This window comes from Coloeus monedula, assembly GCF_965178545.1.
Source record: "Coloeus monedula genome assembly, chromosome: 29".
NCBI classification, from domain to species: domain Eukaryota; kingdom Metazoa; phylum Chordata; class Aves; order Passeriformes; family Corvidae; genus Coloeus; species Coloeus monedula.
The window spans coordinates 2,922,180-2,939,854 of NC_138809.1; the positions used below are offsets into that span (position 1 = coordinate 2,922,180).

At 61.3% G+C, this 17,675-nt stretch overlaps 3 protein-coding genes across 4 annotated transcripts; all 3 read right to left on the reverse strand.

Moving 5' to 3' along the window:
* Positions 1-267: 267 nt before the first annotated feature.
* LOC309583054 (mothers against decapentaplegic homolog 4-like) lies at positions 268-5,933 on the reverse strand. Its single transcript, XM_082298573.1, has 11 exons — positions 5,822-5,933; positions 4,262-4,498; positions 3,469-3,661; positions 3,076-3,258; positions 2,854-2,949; positions 2,651-2,779; positions 2,525-2,575; positions 2,258-2,441; positions 1,044-1,212; positions 659-797; positions 268-523 (listed from the first exon to the last, which is right to left on the reverse strand). Exons 2-11 carry the CDS (start codon positions 4,484-4,486, stop codon positions 324-326), a joined length of 1,569 nt encoding a protein of 522 aa, XP_082154699.1. The 5' UTR covers positions 4,487-4,498; positions 5,822-5,933; the 3' UTR covers positions 268-323.
* Positions 5,934-7,429: 1,496 nt separating this feature from the next.
* CHTOP (chromatin target of PRMT1) lies at positions 7,430-12,823 on the reverse strand. 2 transcript variants are annotated; one of them, XM_082298820.1, is made up of 6 exons: positions 12,654-12,823; positions 11,293-11,368; positions 9,832-9,982; positions 8,426-8,606; positions 8,202-8,339; positions 7,430-7,770 (listed from the first exon to the last, which is right to left on the reverse strand). In XM_082298820.1, exons 2-6 carry the CDS (start codon positions 11,355-11,357, stop codon positions 7,568-7,570), a joined length of 738 nt encoding a protein of 245 aa, XP_082154946.1. In that variant the 5' UTR covers positions 11,358-11,368; positions 12,654-12,823; the 3' UTR covers positions 7,430-7,567. The 2 variants fall into 2 exon arrangements, with proteins under 2 accessions (XP_082154946.1, XP_082154945.1); XM_082298819.1 differs by having other exon boundaries at positions 8,426-8,609; positions 12,654-12,822.
* A 1,909-nt stretch (positions 12,824-14,732) lies between these two features.
* On the reverse strand, positions 14,733-16,699 carry S100A1 (S100 calcium binding protein A1). Its single transcript, XM_082298526.1, has 3 exons — positions 16,600-16,699; positions 14,986-15,134; positions 14,733-14,879 (listed from the first exon to the last, which is right to left on the reverse strand). Exons 2-3 carry the CDS (start codon positions 15,124-15,126, stop codon positions 14,736-14,738), a joined length of 285 nt encoding a protein of 94 aa, XP_082154652.1. The 5' UTR covers positions 15,127-15,134; positions 16,600-16,699; the 3' UTR covers positions 14,733-14,735.
* Positions 16,700-17,675: the final 976 nt, after the last annotated feature.

Here is a 17,675-nt window from a genome sequence, read left to right on the forward strand (position 1 = left end):
GCGTCCGTCAAAGGCGCTGACAAACCCAGGCCACAGGCTCCAACCCCATCCATCAAATAATGGTTAAAACAACACAGTTTTGGTCCTTTCACCTTGCTTTTTTGGCTTTTTTTTAATCTTCTTTTTTTTTTTGTTTCTTTTCATACAAAAGTTAAGTCAGGAGGTGGAAAGCAGCACTGAGGGCCTGGATCGTCTGCACTACAGCCAGGCCGCAAATTCTGACCCCATCCATTAAACAACCGTTAAACCAACACATTTTTGGTCATTTCGCCTCATTTTTTTGCCTTTATTTCCTCTTTTTTTTTGGCTCTTCCTTCCAGGAGTCAGGCGTGGGCGTCGGGCAGGGCGTGCAGGACGTGGTCGAGCAGCTGCAGGGCGCGGTGCAGGTGCACCTCGATCCAGCAGGGCGTGCAGGTGATGCTGGCCCGGGGGTAGTCGGGCCCCCAGCCCTTGACGAAGCTCAGCCTAACGAGGCACAGGCGCCGCAGGTCGTCCACACCGAGCCCCGCGGCCACCGACAGCCCTGAGGGGGGGTTACACGGTCACCACGGGGCTCCCAACCCACCCTGGAGGTCACTCACTAACAGTGGGTGGCCACTGACAGCCCCGCGGGAGACATGGTCATCATGGGGGTTGTGTCACCCCTGTGGTCACTCACCGATGGCCGGAGCGATGCCGCCCACTGAGCCAGGCCCGGGGATGCTGCCGGCCACAGCAGCGGCCTGAGCGGTGGCCGCAGCCTGGGCAGTGGCCGCCTGCTGCTGCATCTGCCGGTGGCACTGGCGCAGGTCAAACACCTGCGGGGACACGGGGGGGGACCCCTGAGCGGGGTGGCTTTGGGGTGGGGGGTACCCCGGTGTCCCCTTCAGCGTGGCCATATGGGGCTCTCTCCATCCCTTGCATTCTTCCACTGCCCTCCCCCATTGCCCAAAACCCCCTAAAATCTGAGCACGGAGCTCCCCCCACCCCTGGTACCCTTCCTGGGGACTTGGGGATGCCCAGAGACCCCCGGAGACCCCCGGAGACCCCCGGAGACCCCCGACCTTGATGTGTGCTCCGGGGTAGACCTTGTGCACGGCATCCCCGGGGGCTCTGCCGGCCTCCCTGTCCAGGTAGAAGCTCTGCACGAACACGGCGTGGTCGCTCCGGCAGCGCATCCACACGTCCCCCTCTCCGCGCCGCTCCAGCTGCACCCCCTTCCCGATGTGCAGCCTGGCCGAGACCCTCAGCATGGACCCCCACGGCCCCACCCCGGCTTCCACCCATGCGGGACAGGCCCCAGGTTTGTCCCCATTTTGCCCTGATTATCCCATGGTTTTCACTCATATCCCCCCCCCCTCCCTCCTGCCCTAATTATCCCTCCTGGATCCCCCTTTCCCCCATATCGCCATTTTCCCCTCACATCTCCCCTTCCTCCTCTGATTCTTCCCCTTTTCCTCCTTCTGGCCTAATTATCCCCCATTTATCCCCCATATCCTCCCTTCTCCCATTCATCCCCCATATCCCTCCTTCTCCCATTCATCCCCCAAATCCCCCCTTCTCCCATTTATCCCCCATATCCTCCCTTCTCCCATTCATCCCCCATATCCTCCCTTCTCCCATTTATGCCCCATATCCCTCCTTCTCCCATTCATCCCCCCTTCTCCCATTCATCAACCAAATCCCCCCTTCTCCCATTTATCCCCCCTTCTCCCATTTATTCTCCAAATCCTTCCTTCTCCCATTTATCCCCCATATCCTCCCTTCTCCCATTTATCCCCCATATCCCTCCTTCTCCCATTTATCCCCCAAATCCCCCCTTCTCCCATTCATCCCCCATATCCTCCCTTCTCCCATTCATCCCCCATATCCCTCCTTCTCCCATTTATCCCCCAAATCCCCCCTTCTCCCATTTATCCCCCATATCCTCCCTTCTCCCATTTATCCCCCATATCCCTCCTTCTCCCATTTATCCCCCTTCTCCCATTCATCCCCCAAATCCCCCCTTCTCCCATTTATCCCCCCTTCTCCCATTTATTCTCCAAATCCTTCCTTCTCCCATTTATCCCCCATATCCCGCCTTCTCCCATTTATCCCCCAAATCCCCCCTCCTCCCATTCATCCCCCAAATCCCCCCTCTACCCCCATTACCCTTTTTGCTCCCCATCCTTCTCCCCCACATTGCCCACCCCACACCCCCTGTGCCCCCCTGACCCCATTCCCCGGCCTGCTTCCCCCATTGCTCCCCCATCCCTCCCAGTGCCCCCCGTGCACCCACCGTGCCCTCTCGCTGGCCGCACAGCGCTGGACGTTGGAGAGCTGCCCCAGGCAGAACCGGGCCCCCCCCGAGGGGTCCACGTACCCGTCCACCACCACGGTGGGGCAGCTCGAGGGCACCTTGAAGATCTCCCCCACCTGCACGTCCTGCTCGAAGTAGGCGATGGAGCACCAGAATTCCGGCCCTGGAAGGGGGGATGTGGATTTTTGGGTGGGGATGGGGGGGGTCACGGCACCCATGGGTGCTCAGGAGGGTGAGGGCACTCACCGGGGTGGGTGGACACGGGGGGCTGGAGCACGGGGTTGTGGTGGGGGGGCCCTGGGAGGGGTAGAGAGGGGGGGGTCAGCGCCCTGCAGACCCCTCCAGCCCTCACCCGGTGCCCCCCAAACCTACAGCAGGGGTTGGGGTGGTGCTGGGGGGCCTGCGGGTGGCTCTGGCTGCCGGGATGTTGTGGTGTGGGGGGCTGTGACCCTTCCAAATTTGGGCTGTAGAGGACCCCACTGGTCCAGCTCAGTGATGAACCTGAAGGGGAAAACAGGGTGACACAGGGGGGTCCCCAAGGATGGCTGGGGGCAGTGGGGTGTCCCCATACTCACTGTGGTAGGGTGGTTTGGGGTACCCGTTCTGCAGGGGGAGCTGTGCTGGGGGGCCCTCGGCGTGGGGCAGGGGGAGCAGCGGGTCCTGGGGGGCCGCTGTGGGGGAATATGGGAACAATGTGGGGTCACAGGGGGTCATCGTAGGGTACATGGGGTGGGGGGCTCGGGGTGATGCCCCCAAACTCTTGCAGGGTGGGGGTTAAGGGGGGGGGCGGGTCTCACCTTGGGGCGCCATGGGGAGCGCAGGGTAGGTCTGGGGCACACAGGGGGGCTCAGGGGGCTGCCGGGGGGGCAGCGCTTGGCAGGGCTGGGCAGGGGGCTCGGCCCCCAACTCCCGACGGGCCGGCAGCTCCATCTGCACACAGTCATGGACAAACTCCTCCTTCACCGGACGCGGGGGGGGCACTGGGGAGGGCGGGGGACACACACCGGAGACCATGGGGGGCACGGGGACCCGCTGCGGGGGGCTGGGCTGGCTCCGGGGGGGCTCCCCGCCGGCCCCGGGCTCGGGTCTCACCTGTGCTCTTCTGGATGCTCAGACCTGTCGGGAGAGGTGAGGGGGGTTTAGGGCTGCTGGTGACCCCCCCCCGCCCCCCCTTTGGGGAATCCCCCCACCCGGGGGTCCCGGCTCACCGCTGGTGGGGGTCCCCACACGCTCGTAGTGGTAGGGGTTGACACAAACGCTGTCGCACTTGAGGTCGAAGGCGAATTGGCAGAATTTGACGGGTTTCAGCTCGTTTTTGTGCAGGTCGGGCCAGCGCCAGAGCCGGGCGTAGATGACGTGGGGGAACCCCTTCCTGCCGGCCACCTGCGGGGACACAAAGGGAAGGGCTGAGGGGTGGTGTCCCTCCCCAGCGTGACAACATCCAGCCCCGGCTGACACCGGGATCCCCCCAGGGCCCCCCCAGCGCGGGGCTGGCGCCAGGCCGGGGGTCCCCTCGTGCCTCCCGGCTCCAGACATAACAAACTCCCCCCGATCTCCCCCCCCCGGGCCGAGGGCTGCCAGACACTGACTCATCCCGGGCAGGGCGGGCGCGGGGGATGCCGCAGAGGGGAGGGGGATGCGGGCAGGGGGATCCATCCGCTCCGACAGCGTGGGGAGGGGGCGTGGAGTTATGGGACACCCCAGGACCCCCAAACTTGGGGAGGAATCGGGGGAGGTGGGGGGGTCAGGGGTTTTGGGATACCCCAACACTCAGGACCCCCAAACTTGGGGAGGAATCGGGGAGGGGGTCAGGGGTTTTGGGATACCCCAACACTCAGGACCCCCAAACTTGGGGAGGGGTTTACAGCGGGTGTCACGGGTCACCTGTGTCCCACTCAGCCCGGGGAAGTCCGGGGGGTTCCCGGGGGGGTTCCAGGCTGGGCCAGCCCCGCCGAGCCCCCCGTCCCCGTGTCCCGGGGGTACCTGGAGCCGCCCGTCCAGGGTGCGCTGGACGGTGACACACTGGCCGGGCTGGGCCCCGCCGGAGGTGACAGCGGCCACGAGCGCGTCCAGCTCGTCCCTCTTCTCCTTCAGCTTCCTGAGGAGGCTCTGGATGGCGCGGCGGGCGAAGGCCTCGCTGTCCCCTCCCTGCCGGTGGCACAGCAGGCTGTGCACGATGCCGGGGCCGCTGTCACTGCCCAGGGACATGGCGCTGCGGCCCTGCAAGGCACAGGCGTGACCCTGCCTGTCACCCTGCTGCAGGGGACACGCTGTCCCCAGTGCCCTCGCCTGTGCGGGGACACCGAGCCGGGTGCTGCTGGCACGAGGGACATGTGGCCCGTGTGGCACCGGGAAGGTGGCACCCTCCTCCAGGTGAGGAGGACATGGGACAAAGCCATCTGTCACCCAACGCCTGGGTTCCACGGTCCCTGAGTCCCAGGGGGTGAGGTGACAGGACATAGGGTTTACAGGGACACTCGGGCTGTCCCCAGCTCCTCACGGCAGCAGAGCCAGAGCTGGGTGGTGGCACCGTGGCACCAGGCTCGGGGACAGCGGTGTCCCCAGCGCCTGGCAGGGCGCAGAGCTGTGTCCGTGCCCGGTGCCACGGGGACGGACCCGCTCTCGCTGCCGCCGCCGAGGCCAGACTAAACAGAGCCCGGCCTGGCGCCGCTCCTTAACCCCTCTCTCTCCCCGACTTCTCCCTTTCCTGTCTCCCTGCCAGACCCTGCTCACGCCAGAGCCTGGATGCAGCGTTCCAGAGCCTTGGAAAATCCTTGGGATGGCGGCAGACACAACAAACCGCTGGTCCCTGCTCCTTATCTGGGATCGGGAGGGAGCCTGGGTGTCCTGCCAGCACCCCCTGCGCGTCCCCCTGTGCCGGGCTCCTCCAAGATGCCGTCAGGGCATGGGGACACTTCCAGGGATGCATGGAGCCCCCCGTGGTGGGCATACAACCCTGAGCCCCTCGCCAGGCTCTGGGGTTCATCCCAGGGATCTCATCCCGGGATCTCATCCTGGGGATCTCATCCCGGGGATCCTGGTGCTGCCTCAACGCCAGCATTCCTTGCTCCCTGCCATGATCCCTGCCCATGCTCTGCCTCAAGTTTTGGGGCTAAAAGCAGTGGAAGAGGGGACTCTCTGTGAGCTGGGGCTGTGCAGGGTCACCCTGGCAGGGTCCTGGTCCCCCCGGCTCTGGTGGCTGCATCCCAAGGCTGCTCCAGGCAAGACTGGAAAGGTCAGAACCACCTCTGTCCCCTTCCAAAACTCAGCCCAGTCCGCTTTGGGGGAAACTGGTGTGAGTGGGGGCCAGACGTGGTTTCTCCCTGGCTGCATCCTCACCCCACATTGCTCCTGCCAGGAGAACCCCTGTTCTGATCCCATGTCCCGAGTCCCAAAGCTCTTCGAACAGGGATGCTCCTGGCACACCATGGGGCACGGCGAGGTGACAGGGATGGTGCAGGGGCTTTGAGGGGTGACAGGTTTCAAGGAAGGGACACCAGTGGGGACCCCCAGGGTACCGATGAGGGGTCGGGCCCTACTCACCTCCGCCGCCCCCGGCTGCCCTCACTCGCGGCCCGGCTCCCGCCGCATCTCCTCCGGCTCACGGTGCTGCTGCCCTGCCCGCAGCCCCCTCCCTCAGTCCTCTGCCCTTCCCTCAGCCCCTTCCTCCTGCCCTCAGCCTCCCCCACCTTCCCTCTCCTCCTTCCCTCAGCCCTTTCCCGCTCCCTCAGCCCTTTCCCAACTCCTTCCCTACAATAACAAAAGGAGCGGCCGGAGCGCGTGAGGCGCCGCCGCGCCGCAGCCAATGGCAGCGCCCGAGACAGCCGGGCCTCGCCGCGACAGCCAATCGCGGCCGCGCTTTCACGGCCCGAGCCTCCAGACGGGCCCCGCCCCCGGCGCCGCCGGGTCCCAGAGCCCGCCCTGCCCCGCTCCCACCGGGAATGCCGCGGATCCCGGTCCCGGTTATCCCCCGGGAATGCCGCGGATCCCGGTCCCGGCCGGTTATCCCCCGGGAATGCCGCGGGTCCCGGTCCCGGTTATCTCCCGGGAATGCCGCGGGCCCCGGTTATCCCCCGGGAATGCCGCGGGCCCCGGTTATCCCCCGGGAATGCCGCCGGTCCCGGTTATCCCCCGGGAATGCCGCGGGCCCCGGTCCCGGTTATCTCCCGGGAATGCCGCGGGCCCCGGTTATCCCCCGGGAATGCCGCGGGTCCCGGTTATCCCCCGGGAATGCCGCCGGTCCCGGTTATCCCCCGGGAATGCCGCCGGTCCCGGTTATCCCCCGGGAATGCCGCGGGCCCCGGTCCCGGTTGTCCCCCGGGAATGAGCCGGGAGCCGGTGGATTCCCGGTGCGAGCCAGAGCTGCCCCAGCCCTCTGCCGCAGCCCCCTCCCCTTCCTTCTGCCCCTGCAGAGTAAATTCAGGGAGAGTAGGAACAGAAAAATCCCATTTCCAGAGAAAAACCCCACACAGAGCTTTTGGGAATTCTCTCTCGTTTAACTAACCAGAAATGCAAGATTCCAATGGAACAGGTAAACTTAAAAGCGTGGAAGGGGTGAGTGATAAAAGCACAGACCCTTCCCCAAATCACACCGGGTTCAATTATGTTTTTGAAAAATGATTAATTTTGGAATCTGTTCCGGAAAAAGAGACATTTCCAGAAATCCAGTTTGCAGTCCTGGCTGAATTTTCTGTCCCTGCCTTTCATTCCTTTAAACAAACACTTGAACCACACAGAAACACAGCGCCAAAAGAACTCAAGCTTCAACCCCCAAAAACCCACTGAAACAAGGAATTTTTCCACCTGCTCCAACCCCACAGGAATTTTTGGTGCAGAACGAGAGGATCTGAGTGTCTGGGAAGGAAAACAACAGCCAAATTCAGGCTCTTCCTGCTGGGAAGGCTGGATTTGGCTTCAGGTGGGTTAAACTGAACTCCAGCTGGGAACTTGGTGATCCCAAAAATCCAACAGCCAATCTCAAAACCCAACAAAACCATCCCAAAACTCAACCGTGGAATTCCAGAGGCACACAAACACCTGGTCCCCAAGCCACGGATGCATCCCTGGCACCACCAGCAGCAGATTCTCCACGGCAGATCCATCCCCCGTACGTTTCCTCGGGGAAAAACCACCAAAAAGATGCCCCGAAAGAACAATCCAAAAAAAGTTTAATACAACAGAGAGTATCAAAACATCGAAGAACACACTAAGTCTGAATTTTCCATCGGGGATTCCCACTGCAGCTCCCGATGGAACGATTCCCCCCCTTCCCCCGGCAGTCCCGGCCCCTCAGTCGGTGGCCTCGGGATCCGTCTGTGCCATGTACGCGTCCAGCTCGGCATCCAGGTGTCCCTTGGTCTTGGACATGTAGGCGTCCAGCTGGTTGTCCAGCTGCTCCTTGGTGAGGGCTGGGCGTGCGGAGCCTCTGCCGCGACCCCGGCCTCTGCCGCGCCCGCCGAAGCCGCCCCGGCCCCGCCCGGCCATGCCACGACCTGCCGGGATGGATGGATGGATGGAAAACACGTCACTCCCTCCATCCCAGCATTTCCCACCCCGTTCGGCTCCGTGAGGTGCTCCTGATCCGGTGCAGATGCTCAGACAGATGTTGGATTCATGGATACGCTCCCAGCTCTTTCTCAGCCCAAGAACTGCCACTTGAACTATCAGGAGCTTCCTGAGAATTCCTCAATCCCAGCCCAACGCCAACATCTGGCTGTAAGATCAACACCTCCCCCAACATCTGGCTCCTGCGTTTCCCCCCTCACACCCCTGCTCCATATCTGTTTTAAAAATAACCAAGTTTTGGATAATTGGTTTTTATTCCAGGCTGGGAATTTTTGGGACTGCAGGTTCCACATCCCAGCCTTAACCAGGAAAGGATTCCAGCTGAATTCCTGTTGTTCCCGAGGCCCCGGGCACTCACCTCTGCCGCCGATCCCTCCCCGGCCCATGGCACCCCGGCCCAGTCCGCCTCTTCCCGGGCCTCCGCGGCCTCTGATCCCGCCTCTCCGCAGGCCCATCCGGGGGGCAATCCCTCTCCCGCCGCGGAGCAGGGCTTGACCTTCAGTGGAGAACCAGAAAAGCGGGATTTCAGCCCGGGGAAGAGCTTAAGGGGGAGACGCTGGGGATGGCAGCGGCCGTACTGACCTCGGAGCGCGACCCCTCCTCGGATCATGGCCCGGGCGCCGCGGCCCCGCAGGGCCCCCCGGGGCATCCCCCGCTGTCCCAGGGCCAGGCCCCGGCCCCCCAGGGCTCCGCGGGCCAGCGTCCCCGCCGGCCGGCCCAGCCGCGCCTGGATGTTGCTCTTGCCGAGGCGTTGCTTCAAGCTCTTCTGGAAGAGAAGATTTGGGTGGGACAGGAGTCATGCAGCAATCTGGGATTGGGGACACAGCACACGCAGCGTGGGGTTGGAATAATGCGCTTGAGACGGAAGGTTGTGCCTGAAACCCAGGCTTGCATTCCCAAACAATCAGCAACGGGAGTTTGTCCCGCTGCTCCTCGCAGCGGCTACCGAGGGAGGGTGGAGCTGGGGTGGGATTTTAAGGGCTGGCACCGACCGGCAGCGACTGTCGCTGCCGTGGGACTGTGAGGTGAAGCACTCGGCAGCTCCCGGACCCCGGGATGAGCCATTTCTCTGGAAAAATAGAGAGGAGACATCAACACCCAGCATCCGACACCCCCACGCCAACACCAACAACCACGGAGCGACGACGTGTTACTTATCCGAGGTAAAAAATGGAACTGACTGCAAGTCCCTCCCAGGTATCATTTTTAGGATCACGAAATGCCCTGAGTTGGGAGGGATCCATCAGGATCATCCAGGCCAACTGCTGCCTCTCCACAGACACCCCAAAATCCCACTCTGGGCATCCCTGAGAGCGTTGTCCAAACATTCCTGGAGCCCTGGCAGCCTCAGGGTCGTACCCATTCCCTGTTCAGTGCCCCAGCATCCTCTGGGGGAAGAACCTTTCCCTGATCTCCAACCTGAACCCCCTGACACGGCTCCAGCCATTCCCTGGGTCCTGTCCCCGCTCACAGGGAGCAGAGCTCGGAGCTGCAGATCCCTGAGTCTCCCCTCTGCTCCAGGTGGACACACCAAGTGCCCTCAGCCACTCCTCATATAGCCCCTCCAGACCCTTCTCCATCCTCGTGTCCCTCCTTTGGACACTCTCCAACACCTTTTTTTCCAGAATCCCAGAAGTATCGAGGCTGGGAAAGATTGTCCCAGACAATCAAGTCCAATCCCCACCTTGTCACCAGCCCAGAGCACCTAGTGCCAAATCTCTGGACACCTCCAGGGATGGCAACTCCAAACCTCACTGGGCAGCCCTTTCCAACACCTGACAACCCTTTCCAGGAAAAAATTCCTCCTGATTCCAACCTGACCCTCCCGTCAGGAGCTGTGGAGAGCCAGACTGTCCCCCACACTGAGCCTCCTCTTCTCCAACAGCCCCCCACACTCACCCTCCATCCCCTTCCCTTCTCCGGCCTCTGTCTCCTTCTGGAGCCGTTTTTTCCACTTCCTGCAAGGCCCAAATCCCCTTTTCCCTCACCTGTTTGAGCTTCAGAGCGGCCTGCACAGACGGTCTGTTCTCCATCTGCTGGGCCAGGCGTCTGTTTCGGGCGCTGGCCAGCTGCTGCTGCTGCATGGTGGCCCGGATATTCACCGGCATCGGCTGTTTGTTCTTCAGCATGTTAGTGAAGCTTCAAGGTCGAATAAAACGGGGTTTAATTAAAGCTTAAAACACACAATTATCGGCATTTCACGGTGCTCGAGTGGGGCTCCAGCTCCCATGAACCTTATGCAAAGAGTGGTACTTATGGGATTACGGATTCCTCGCTGGCCGCGAGGACTGGAAAGGCAGGAATGAGGTGGAAGTTTCCAGTGGGAATGAGAAAGCTGGAGGTTAGTGGGTTTAGAGATGGCAGAAGGGGTGACAACCAGCAGGAAGCGGGGATGGCCGTGATGGGGGGGGGGGTTGGGGGGGAGAAACAGGACAGCAAAAGCCAAATCAACCCCCAAAAAATCTGGGAAAAGCATCAAAATTCCAGGGCAGGAGGTAGGTTGGAAAGACACCACGCGTGGCGTCCTCCCGCACCAGGTTGGAAGGGATCGTCTTAAAGCCTTTTCCAACCTTAACAATTCCATGATTCTACAAAATTCCACCACCCAGAGCATCTCCTGAATTCCACCCAGCTGTTCTCCTGAAATGAGGCCACTTGGGAATTTATGTGGCGCTTTTATTTCTCAACTGAAGAGCAAACACGCAGCGAGATGGCGAATAAAGCTCCTGAGCAGCAACCCAGCAGCTTCCTGGGAGCTGGAGAGTGAAATCCACCCCCCCAAAAACGAGGAATATGGGGGCTGACAGGGAGGGAATGTGCCAGCAAGGTGTCCCTGAGCTCAGGCCACACCTCCCTGCAGCACTGCCTGGAGCAAAAGCTGCCCCATCCCAACGCATTTAACCCCAAAGTGCTCGGCGGGAGAGCGGGACACCCGTTAGTCGTCACAGAGGAGCCACACGTGGAAAAACCCAGCGGAATGACCCACGGGAAGAGCTCAAGGACAGAGAGAGATGGAGGTGAAGCGAAGCTTTTGCCTCTTACAAGGCCCAGAAGGGCCTTTGGGCCGGTTCCGGGGCCGCCGCCGGCCTCTTACAGAGCCCACCCGGGCAGGTGGGACCCTCGGGCGCGGCAGCAGAGCCAAAATACCAATGTCAAAACATGTGGGAGAGACAGGGAGGGTGTGAGGTTGGTCTCTGCTCTTACAACACATCCCACCGGATTTACGTGGCGAATCAACACTAAAACACGGAGAAATCCCTCCGGAATTTGGCCCTTTTAACCTTGCGTGCCGCAGGGGTCGGAGGGTAAGGCAGGTGTGGAGGCACCCGCTCGCTCGACGAGGTTAAAAGAGGGCGGAAACCACGGTGGGTTTTGGATTTGGATAGTGAGAATTAAGTAAAAAAAAAAAATGATTTCTTAGGAGCTGAAGGTGCCGTTGGCTTCCTCACCGCTCGTTCAGAGACATCTTGGTGGTGCTCTTTAGCACGACCTTCGGTGCTGACTGTGCAGCCATCTTCAGAGAATCTGCAAAACAGGGCCCAAAAGAGAAAATTTAGACCTTTGTTATACGTTTATAACCATTAAATGCTAAAAATCCCCCCATTCTGCCTCCTTGGGTGGAGGACATCAAGACTGGGGCAGGTTATGTGTAACATATCCGTTTATTTTCAGTGTTTTTTAGCCCTCTGCCAGAATTTTTTGGCTCTGATTCTGGGATTTTTTTAATGTTTTCTAGCTCTCTCCCAGTTTTAATTAATCAGAGAGTTCCTTTATTTCACCCTTACCAAAAGTTTATCTTTTCATAGTGACTATTTCAGCAATATTAGGAGGAATAATACAAAAACTCAGCAGCAAGATGGCAACCAAATGCCATCTTCGGAGTAAAGATGCAAAACAGAACCAAGGACATCAAATTTATATGATTGTCACGTATTTATATAATTAAACATTAAAAAACCTCTGTTCTGTGTGGAGAGAATTAAGAGTGAGGCAGGTTATAGGTACTGTATTTATTTATTTTTAGTGTTTTCTAGCCCCCCACCAGGTTTAATAAATACGGGAGTTACTTTATTTCACTTTTAGTAAAAATTCCTCTTTACAGTGAATATCTTATCTTTTTTTGGAGTAATAACACAAAAATCCAGCTGTAAATAGCGACCAAATGCCTTTGGCACAGTGACACCTCCACATTTCCCATGTTTCTAGCATTACCAAGGTGCAAACCCCAATTTTAGGGGCAGAGCGCACAAAATTGGGAATAAAAATCTTAAGATTATGCTATGAAAGCATCGTATCCTTTAAAAACATCGAGGTTCCACCTCCCTCAGGGCAGGGATTTAAATCCCACCCAGCGCTGGATGCTACAGAAACATGCTGAGCTCCAACCCCTGAGCTCCGCAGATTGATTTATTAATTTCATTTATAATTAGCAGCAAATTTAACGGGTGGATGACGGCCGGGATGCGCTCACCCTATAATACCTTCAAAAAACCGCTTTATTGAGAGGATTAACAGCCAGAAATTGAGACAACAGAAAGCCTTCATCCTGTCTCCGATTATATTTAAAATTTTTATTTTAAGATAAAGCGGCTTTTTCAATTTCAAGTGGTTTTTAAAGCATTTTTCTTCCTGAGGGGAAAAAAAAAAAAAAACCAACCCGCTCCGCCCCCCTCAGCCCCGACCCCAGAGCCCGATCAGGGGGAAAAGCCCCGACCCTGAGGGGACCCCCCCGGACCGTGAGGAGACCGTGAGGGGACTCCCCGGGCCCTCAGCGGCGCCCCGCCCCCGCACAGCCGTGCCGGTCGCTCACCGAAGCACACGGTCGCCAGGTCTCCGGTGGCTCCGGCGGGCAGGCGGGTGAGTGCGGGGCCGGAGTGGGGCCGGCGCGGGGCCGGGGCTGGCGCTGAGCTCCGCCCGCTCCCGCCGCCGCCGCCGCCGCCGCTTCTCCCTCAGCCGCCCGAGACAAAATGGCGCCGGCGCCGCTCCCGCCCCCGCCGAAATGGCGGCCGCGCGCTCGGCCACGCCCACCGCCGCGCGAGCCCCCCCCCGGGTGGGCGGTGGTTGGTGCAGCCCCCGGAGGGGGCGGGGAAATGGGCGGGGCCAAGGGAGGGGGCGGGAACGTTCTGGCGGGAATGGGGGGGTGGCGTTCTGGTGACGTCATAGAGAGTGGTGTCGTCATGGAATCGTCATGGATTCGTCATGGCAGCGTGGGACCAGGGTGTTATAACCATATATTATAGTATTGGCTTCTCGCAAATTATTAAAGTGGATATTATATAATGTTAGAAATGCTTTTTTGCTGCGTGGATGTAGTTTTCTCTCGTTTTAGCAAGAATGTTAGCAAGTGTGAGAACCTCCAAGCGAGCAGAGGATGAGGCCCAAGGAGCTGCTGATCAACACTTTGTCCAGGGAACAAAAGGGCCCAAAGGCTGCTCCGCCCGGAGAACGGGCGGCCAGGAGGGTCCGAGAGCCGCTATCACCGCTCTGCCCGGGGGGCAAAGAGGCCAAAGCTGCAATCAGCCCTGACTGTCTGGAGAATTAAGAGATCCACCCCACCATCGACCCTTACCTAGCGGGCCCAACCCCAAGAATCAAAAGAAATAAAACCACAAGGCCGAAGACTACGCATGCTCTAAAAAGGTGGACCCAAGGAGTGGCCGTGCAGAACAGCTCCTAGAAAAGTTTAAATATGAATAGAGAACAGACAGTAAAAATGGTATAAAAAGGACGGACCTCGAGCATCAGGTGTGCTCTTGGCAGAGCGCCAAGGCACCCGGCCGTTATCCCTTTGCTTTATTTTATGTGTCTCTTATTGTCTTTATATTAAACTCTTTAAATTCTCACAGGAGAGTGAACCTCGTTTTTCACAAGGGAGTTACGGGATCGAGGAAATAGGGCGCCATGGGAGCGTGGAGTCGCGGAGCCACACGGTGGTGGAATCCTCGGATTCCGCGGATTCCGCGGAGTTGCGGACTCCGTGCGTCGGTTTTGTCAGCTCCGTTGTCGATTCCATTCTCATAGAGACGTCACAGAATCCTGGAATTACGGAATCACGGAATCGCGATGGGCTCACAGGATCAGGGAGTCACAGAATCACAAAATTACTGGGTCCTGGAATCATACAGGATCCAGGGGTTAGGGAATTGTGGAGCTGGAAGGGACCACCGAGTCCAACCCCTGGCCCTGCCCAGGACACCCCCAGTGTCCCACCATGTCCGTGGGAGCACTGTCCAGCTGTTCCTTGACCCCTTTCCCATGCCCCTTTCCCGATGTCCATCCCAGCCCTGGCAGGGCCAATCCCGAGCCGGGATCGCAGGCGGATGATGGCGCTGGCGGCCCTGGTGGGGCCCTTGGCCACCGTCCCATCCCGCTGGGCCAGGAGATCCCAACCGGTTCCTCCAGCCCCACAGGCGCGGTGCCGGCGCCTCTGGAGCCACCTGCAGCGAGTCTCAGCCTGTCACCCCCACTTCCCAAATCCCGGTGCTCCCGTGTCCCACACCCCAACACCGGCCGGGATCACCCGCCTCGGGGTCACCCTGCCCTGGGAAATCCTGGTGGATTCCAGGGTGGATCCCAGGGTGGAGCCAGGGGTGTCTCCGGGCATTTGGGGTGACCCAGGGTGGCTTTTCCCCGTGACCCCAGAGTGGGAATATTCCCTGGAATCCCCAGGGGCACTTGCAGGGGGACAGGGCAGGAATCCCGACGCCGGCAATGAAGGAGCTGACAACACACCTCGGGCTGGATTGGTGCCTTTATTGTGGAGCTGGATCCCAGCGGGATCCCCTGGGAATGCTGGGGAGCAGAGGGAGTGAGCTGAGGGGTGGTGGGGAGGGGGGGGGGGAGCTCTGGATTTTGGGAATCCAGGTCCTGCTGCGGTGGCGGGGGGGGGGGGTCAGGCGTTCTCCCAGAAGAAGGTGTTGCAGGCCACGGTCAGGGCGGCCACCAGGACCACGAATTCCTGGAAATCCACCTCTCCATCACCGTTCTCATCCAGGTCCTGCATGATCTTCTCCACGGCCCCCGCGTCCTTCTGAGTCTGGGGGGGGGGGGCACAGGGTGAGCCCTGGGGCTGGGCAGCTGCTATTCCCCCAAGGAATGGGGGAAAGGGAGCCCCCCCCAGGCCCCGGACTGGTCCCAGTTACCTCCAGGAAACATCCCAGCTCGCTCTGCAGCAGCTCCTTGAGCTCCTTCTTGCTCAGCTTGTACTTGTCGCCCTCCTTGCCCGAGTAGTGGTGGAAGACGTTGATGAGGGTCTCCATGGCCCCTTCCAGCTGCGATCCCATGGCTCTGGCTGCGGGACCCCCGGCACGTCAGCCGCCAGCCCCCCTGTCTCAGCGCCACCCCCCAAATGTCACCCACCCCCCGGCCGTGGCCCTGCTGGGCAGGGTTGGGGGATCTGGGGGGGTTCCTAGGGGCTGGGTAAGGAGTTTTGGGGGGGTTTTGGGGGGGAACAGAGGCGCCTGTGCTCACCTGAGCTCCCCGCGCTCCGAGTGCGCCCTCCCGGCCCGGCCGGGCACGTTAAATAAGCTCCAAGCCCCCTCCCTCCGGGAGGATCCGATACCGGGGCTGGACAGCCCGGCTGGCACCGCCGGCCACCCCCGCGGGGGCCGGGCGTGGGGGGCAGAGCCCCCGGGGTGGCAGCGGGCAGCACCTGCGGACCCCGCGGGCAGGGCCGGGGTGACAGCATCACTTCAGGGGGCTCCTTGTGCCCAGCCTCGGGTGCTCCCCACCACCCCTGGATGCTCCGGGACGCAGAAAAATCGGGGAAATTGGGAGGGTTGGGATGGGCACCGGAGTCCCTCGCTGGGGTCAATCCCTGCCGGAGTCGCCAGGGACCCCCAGGTGACCGCGGTGGCCACGCCGTGACCCCGCGGTGTCACCGCCGGCATCCCCCATCTGTCAGCGCCGCGGAGCCGCATCCACGGGGCCGGATCCGTGCCCAGCCCCGCTCCCGGGGCTGATAAAGGTATCCGGTGTCCTCGGCCTCGCCACGGGAGCCAGCGGGGCCCGGGGGGAGCCGCGGGGGCTATCGGGTGACTCCGCGGGGCCCCCCGTGAGCTCAAAGGCCTCTTGTCCAGCTGAAAAGGCCCCACAATTCCAAGCCGGACGTTGCTGCAGCAACGCCTCGGCCAAGAAACCGGATTCCGAGCTGGCCTGGGCGATGCTGATAATCCCGCGGATCCCGTTACGGCCCCGGATCCGCGCGGGCTGGACCCCTGTGGCCTCCCCGGCTCCGGCATCCCTGGGGAGCTTAGCTCCCAAATTCCTCAGCTCCCAAATTCCTCATCCCACCCTTTCTGGGACACCCCCCCCCCCCCCCCAAACAGGAGCTGCATTTTCACAAGAGCCGCGTGGTGCCGGGCTCTTCATCCCGGATCCCAGCCCTCATTTGGGGTTAATGACATCCCGCTCCCTCCGTTTCCATCTTCCTGTGCCCGTGGCTGGGAAAGGCTGAGGGTGGGCCCTGCCTGGGGACCCCAAAATTGCTGGTCCCGTGGGGCCAAACCCCCTCCCCACTGCCCCGGGAATGAGGGCGCTGGGGGTCCTGGATGGACATGGGGGGGCCGAGACAAGGATGGGGATCCCAGCTGGAATTGGGGGTCCCAGCTGGAAGTGGGGATCCCAAACGGCAGCTCAGCTTCCCAGCAGGACACAGCTCCCATCTGTGGCGTGGGGCAGGGAGGGGGGGCTCCAGAAGGGACCAGATCCTGAGCCTGGGGATGGGGGGGACTGGGAAGGACCCCGGTGGCACTCACTCGGTGTGTCCCTGTCCCCGGAGCGGCTCGGCAGCGGGCGGGATTCCGGGAACGCCCGGGAACGTCACCGGGGCAGCAGCTGCTCGGGACGGGGACAGGCATCACCCAAAAATAACCCCGACCCCACTCTCTGCCAGGCAGGGTCAGAGGGGACGGAGCCAGGACTGCCGGACACCGGCACGGCCGGAGTGTCCGAGCGCTCCTGAGGGCTCCGGCCGCTCCCGAGAGCCTGAACTGGGCATTCCCAGACCCCCGAACCCTTTTGGGAGAGCAGGATCCGACCCCAGCGGCGGGACCGAAGTGGCCCAGGGGGAACCCCCAACACTGGGGGGGTCCCGGGGGTCCCGGACCCCGCGGCCGGGGGCAGAGCACGCCCGGCTGGCACATTCCCAGGACAAGCCCTTTCCACAGCGGGAGCAGCGAGGGACATGCCAGGAGCTTTACACACACTTGGAACAGGTTTCAGCCACTGCGACTCCCCTGCTCCGCTCTGACCCAGCCAAACCAGTCGCTCCAGTTCCCGGTGCCGGGGCTGGGCCGATCTTGTCTCCCCGTCCCATCGCCGGGGCTCTGGAAGAGGCTTTTCCATCCATCGGCGGGGTTTTGGAGTGGGAGGAGCCGCCGGGGACACCGCGGTGGCTCTGGGCACCTGCTTTGGCCCCACGGTCCCCTCCAACGAGCCCCGACGGGGCCAGCAGGGGCCACTGCCGGGCTGGTCACCGTGGTGGCCACTGTGACCATCCCTGGTTGGGGTCCCCGGCCCAGACAGGTTGTGTGGACAGCCCCAAGACCACGACATGGAAGTGGACACTGACCCCCCTGGGTTGCACGTGGTCACCCTGTCACACGGGGTCCCGTGGTCCTGTATGGCCCAAGTCCCTATACTGTCCCTGTCCCTATATGGCCCCATCCCTGTCCCTAGATGGCCTCAGTCCCTCTATGGTCCCAGTCTCCATCCCTTTATGGTCCCCTCCTGCCCCTGCCGGGGTCCCCAAGGCCGGGTGACCACTCCCTGCCCGTCGGGACAGTCCGGATGGGGACCCCAGGGTGACAAAAGACCTGGAGGTGCCTTTCCT

Coding starts and splice junctions, on each gene's coding strand:
- LOC309583054 (XM_082298573.1), bottom strand. CDS start 4,486: ATGTCCCTGGGCAGTGACAGCGGCCCCGGCATCGTGCACAGCCTGCTG. Junction 3,662..4,261: donor CCCTGGACGGGCGGCTCCAG/GTACCCCCGGGA, acceptor GTGTCCCCGCAG/GTGGCCGGCAGGAAGGGGTT. Junction 798..1,043: donor ACCCCGGAGCACACATCAAG/GTCGGGGGTCTC, acceptor GTGTCCCCGCAG/GTGTTTGACCTGCGCCAGTG.
- CHTOP (XM_082298819.1), bottom strand. CDS start 11,357: ATGGCTGCACAGTCAGCACCGAAGGTCGTGCTAAAGAGCACCACCAAG. Junction 8,340..8,425: donor AGGAGGGGTCGCGCTCCGAG/GTCAGTACGGCC, acceptor TCTCCACTGAAG/GTCAAGCCCTGCTCCGCGGC. Junction 7,771..8,201: donor GGGAGGGATCGGCGGCAGAG/GTGAGTGCCCGG, acceptor CCATCCCGGCAG/GTCGTGGCATGGCCGGGCGG.
- S100A1 (XM_082298526.1), bottom strand. CDS start 15,126: ATGGGATCGCAGCTGGAAGGGGCCATGGAGACCCTCATCAACGTCTTC. Junction 14,880..14,985: donor AGCTGGGATGTTTCCTGGAG/GTAACTGGGACC, acceptor CCCCCCCCCCAG/ACTCAGAAGGACGCGGGGGC.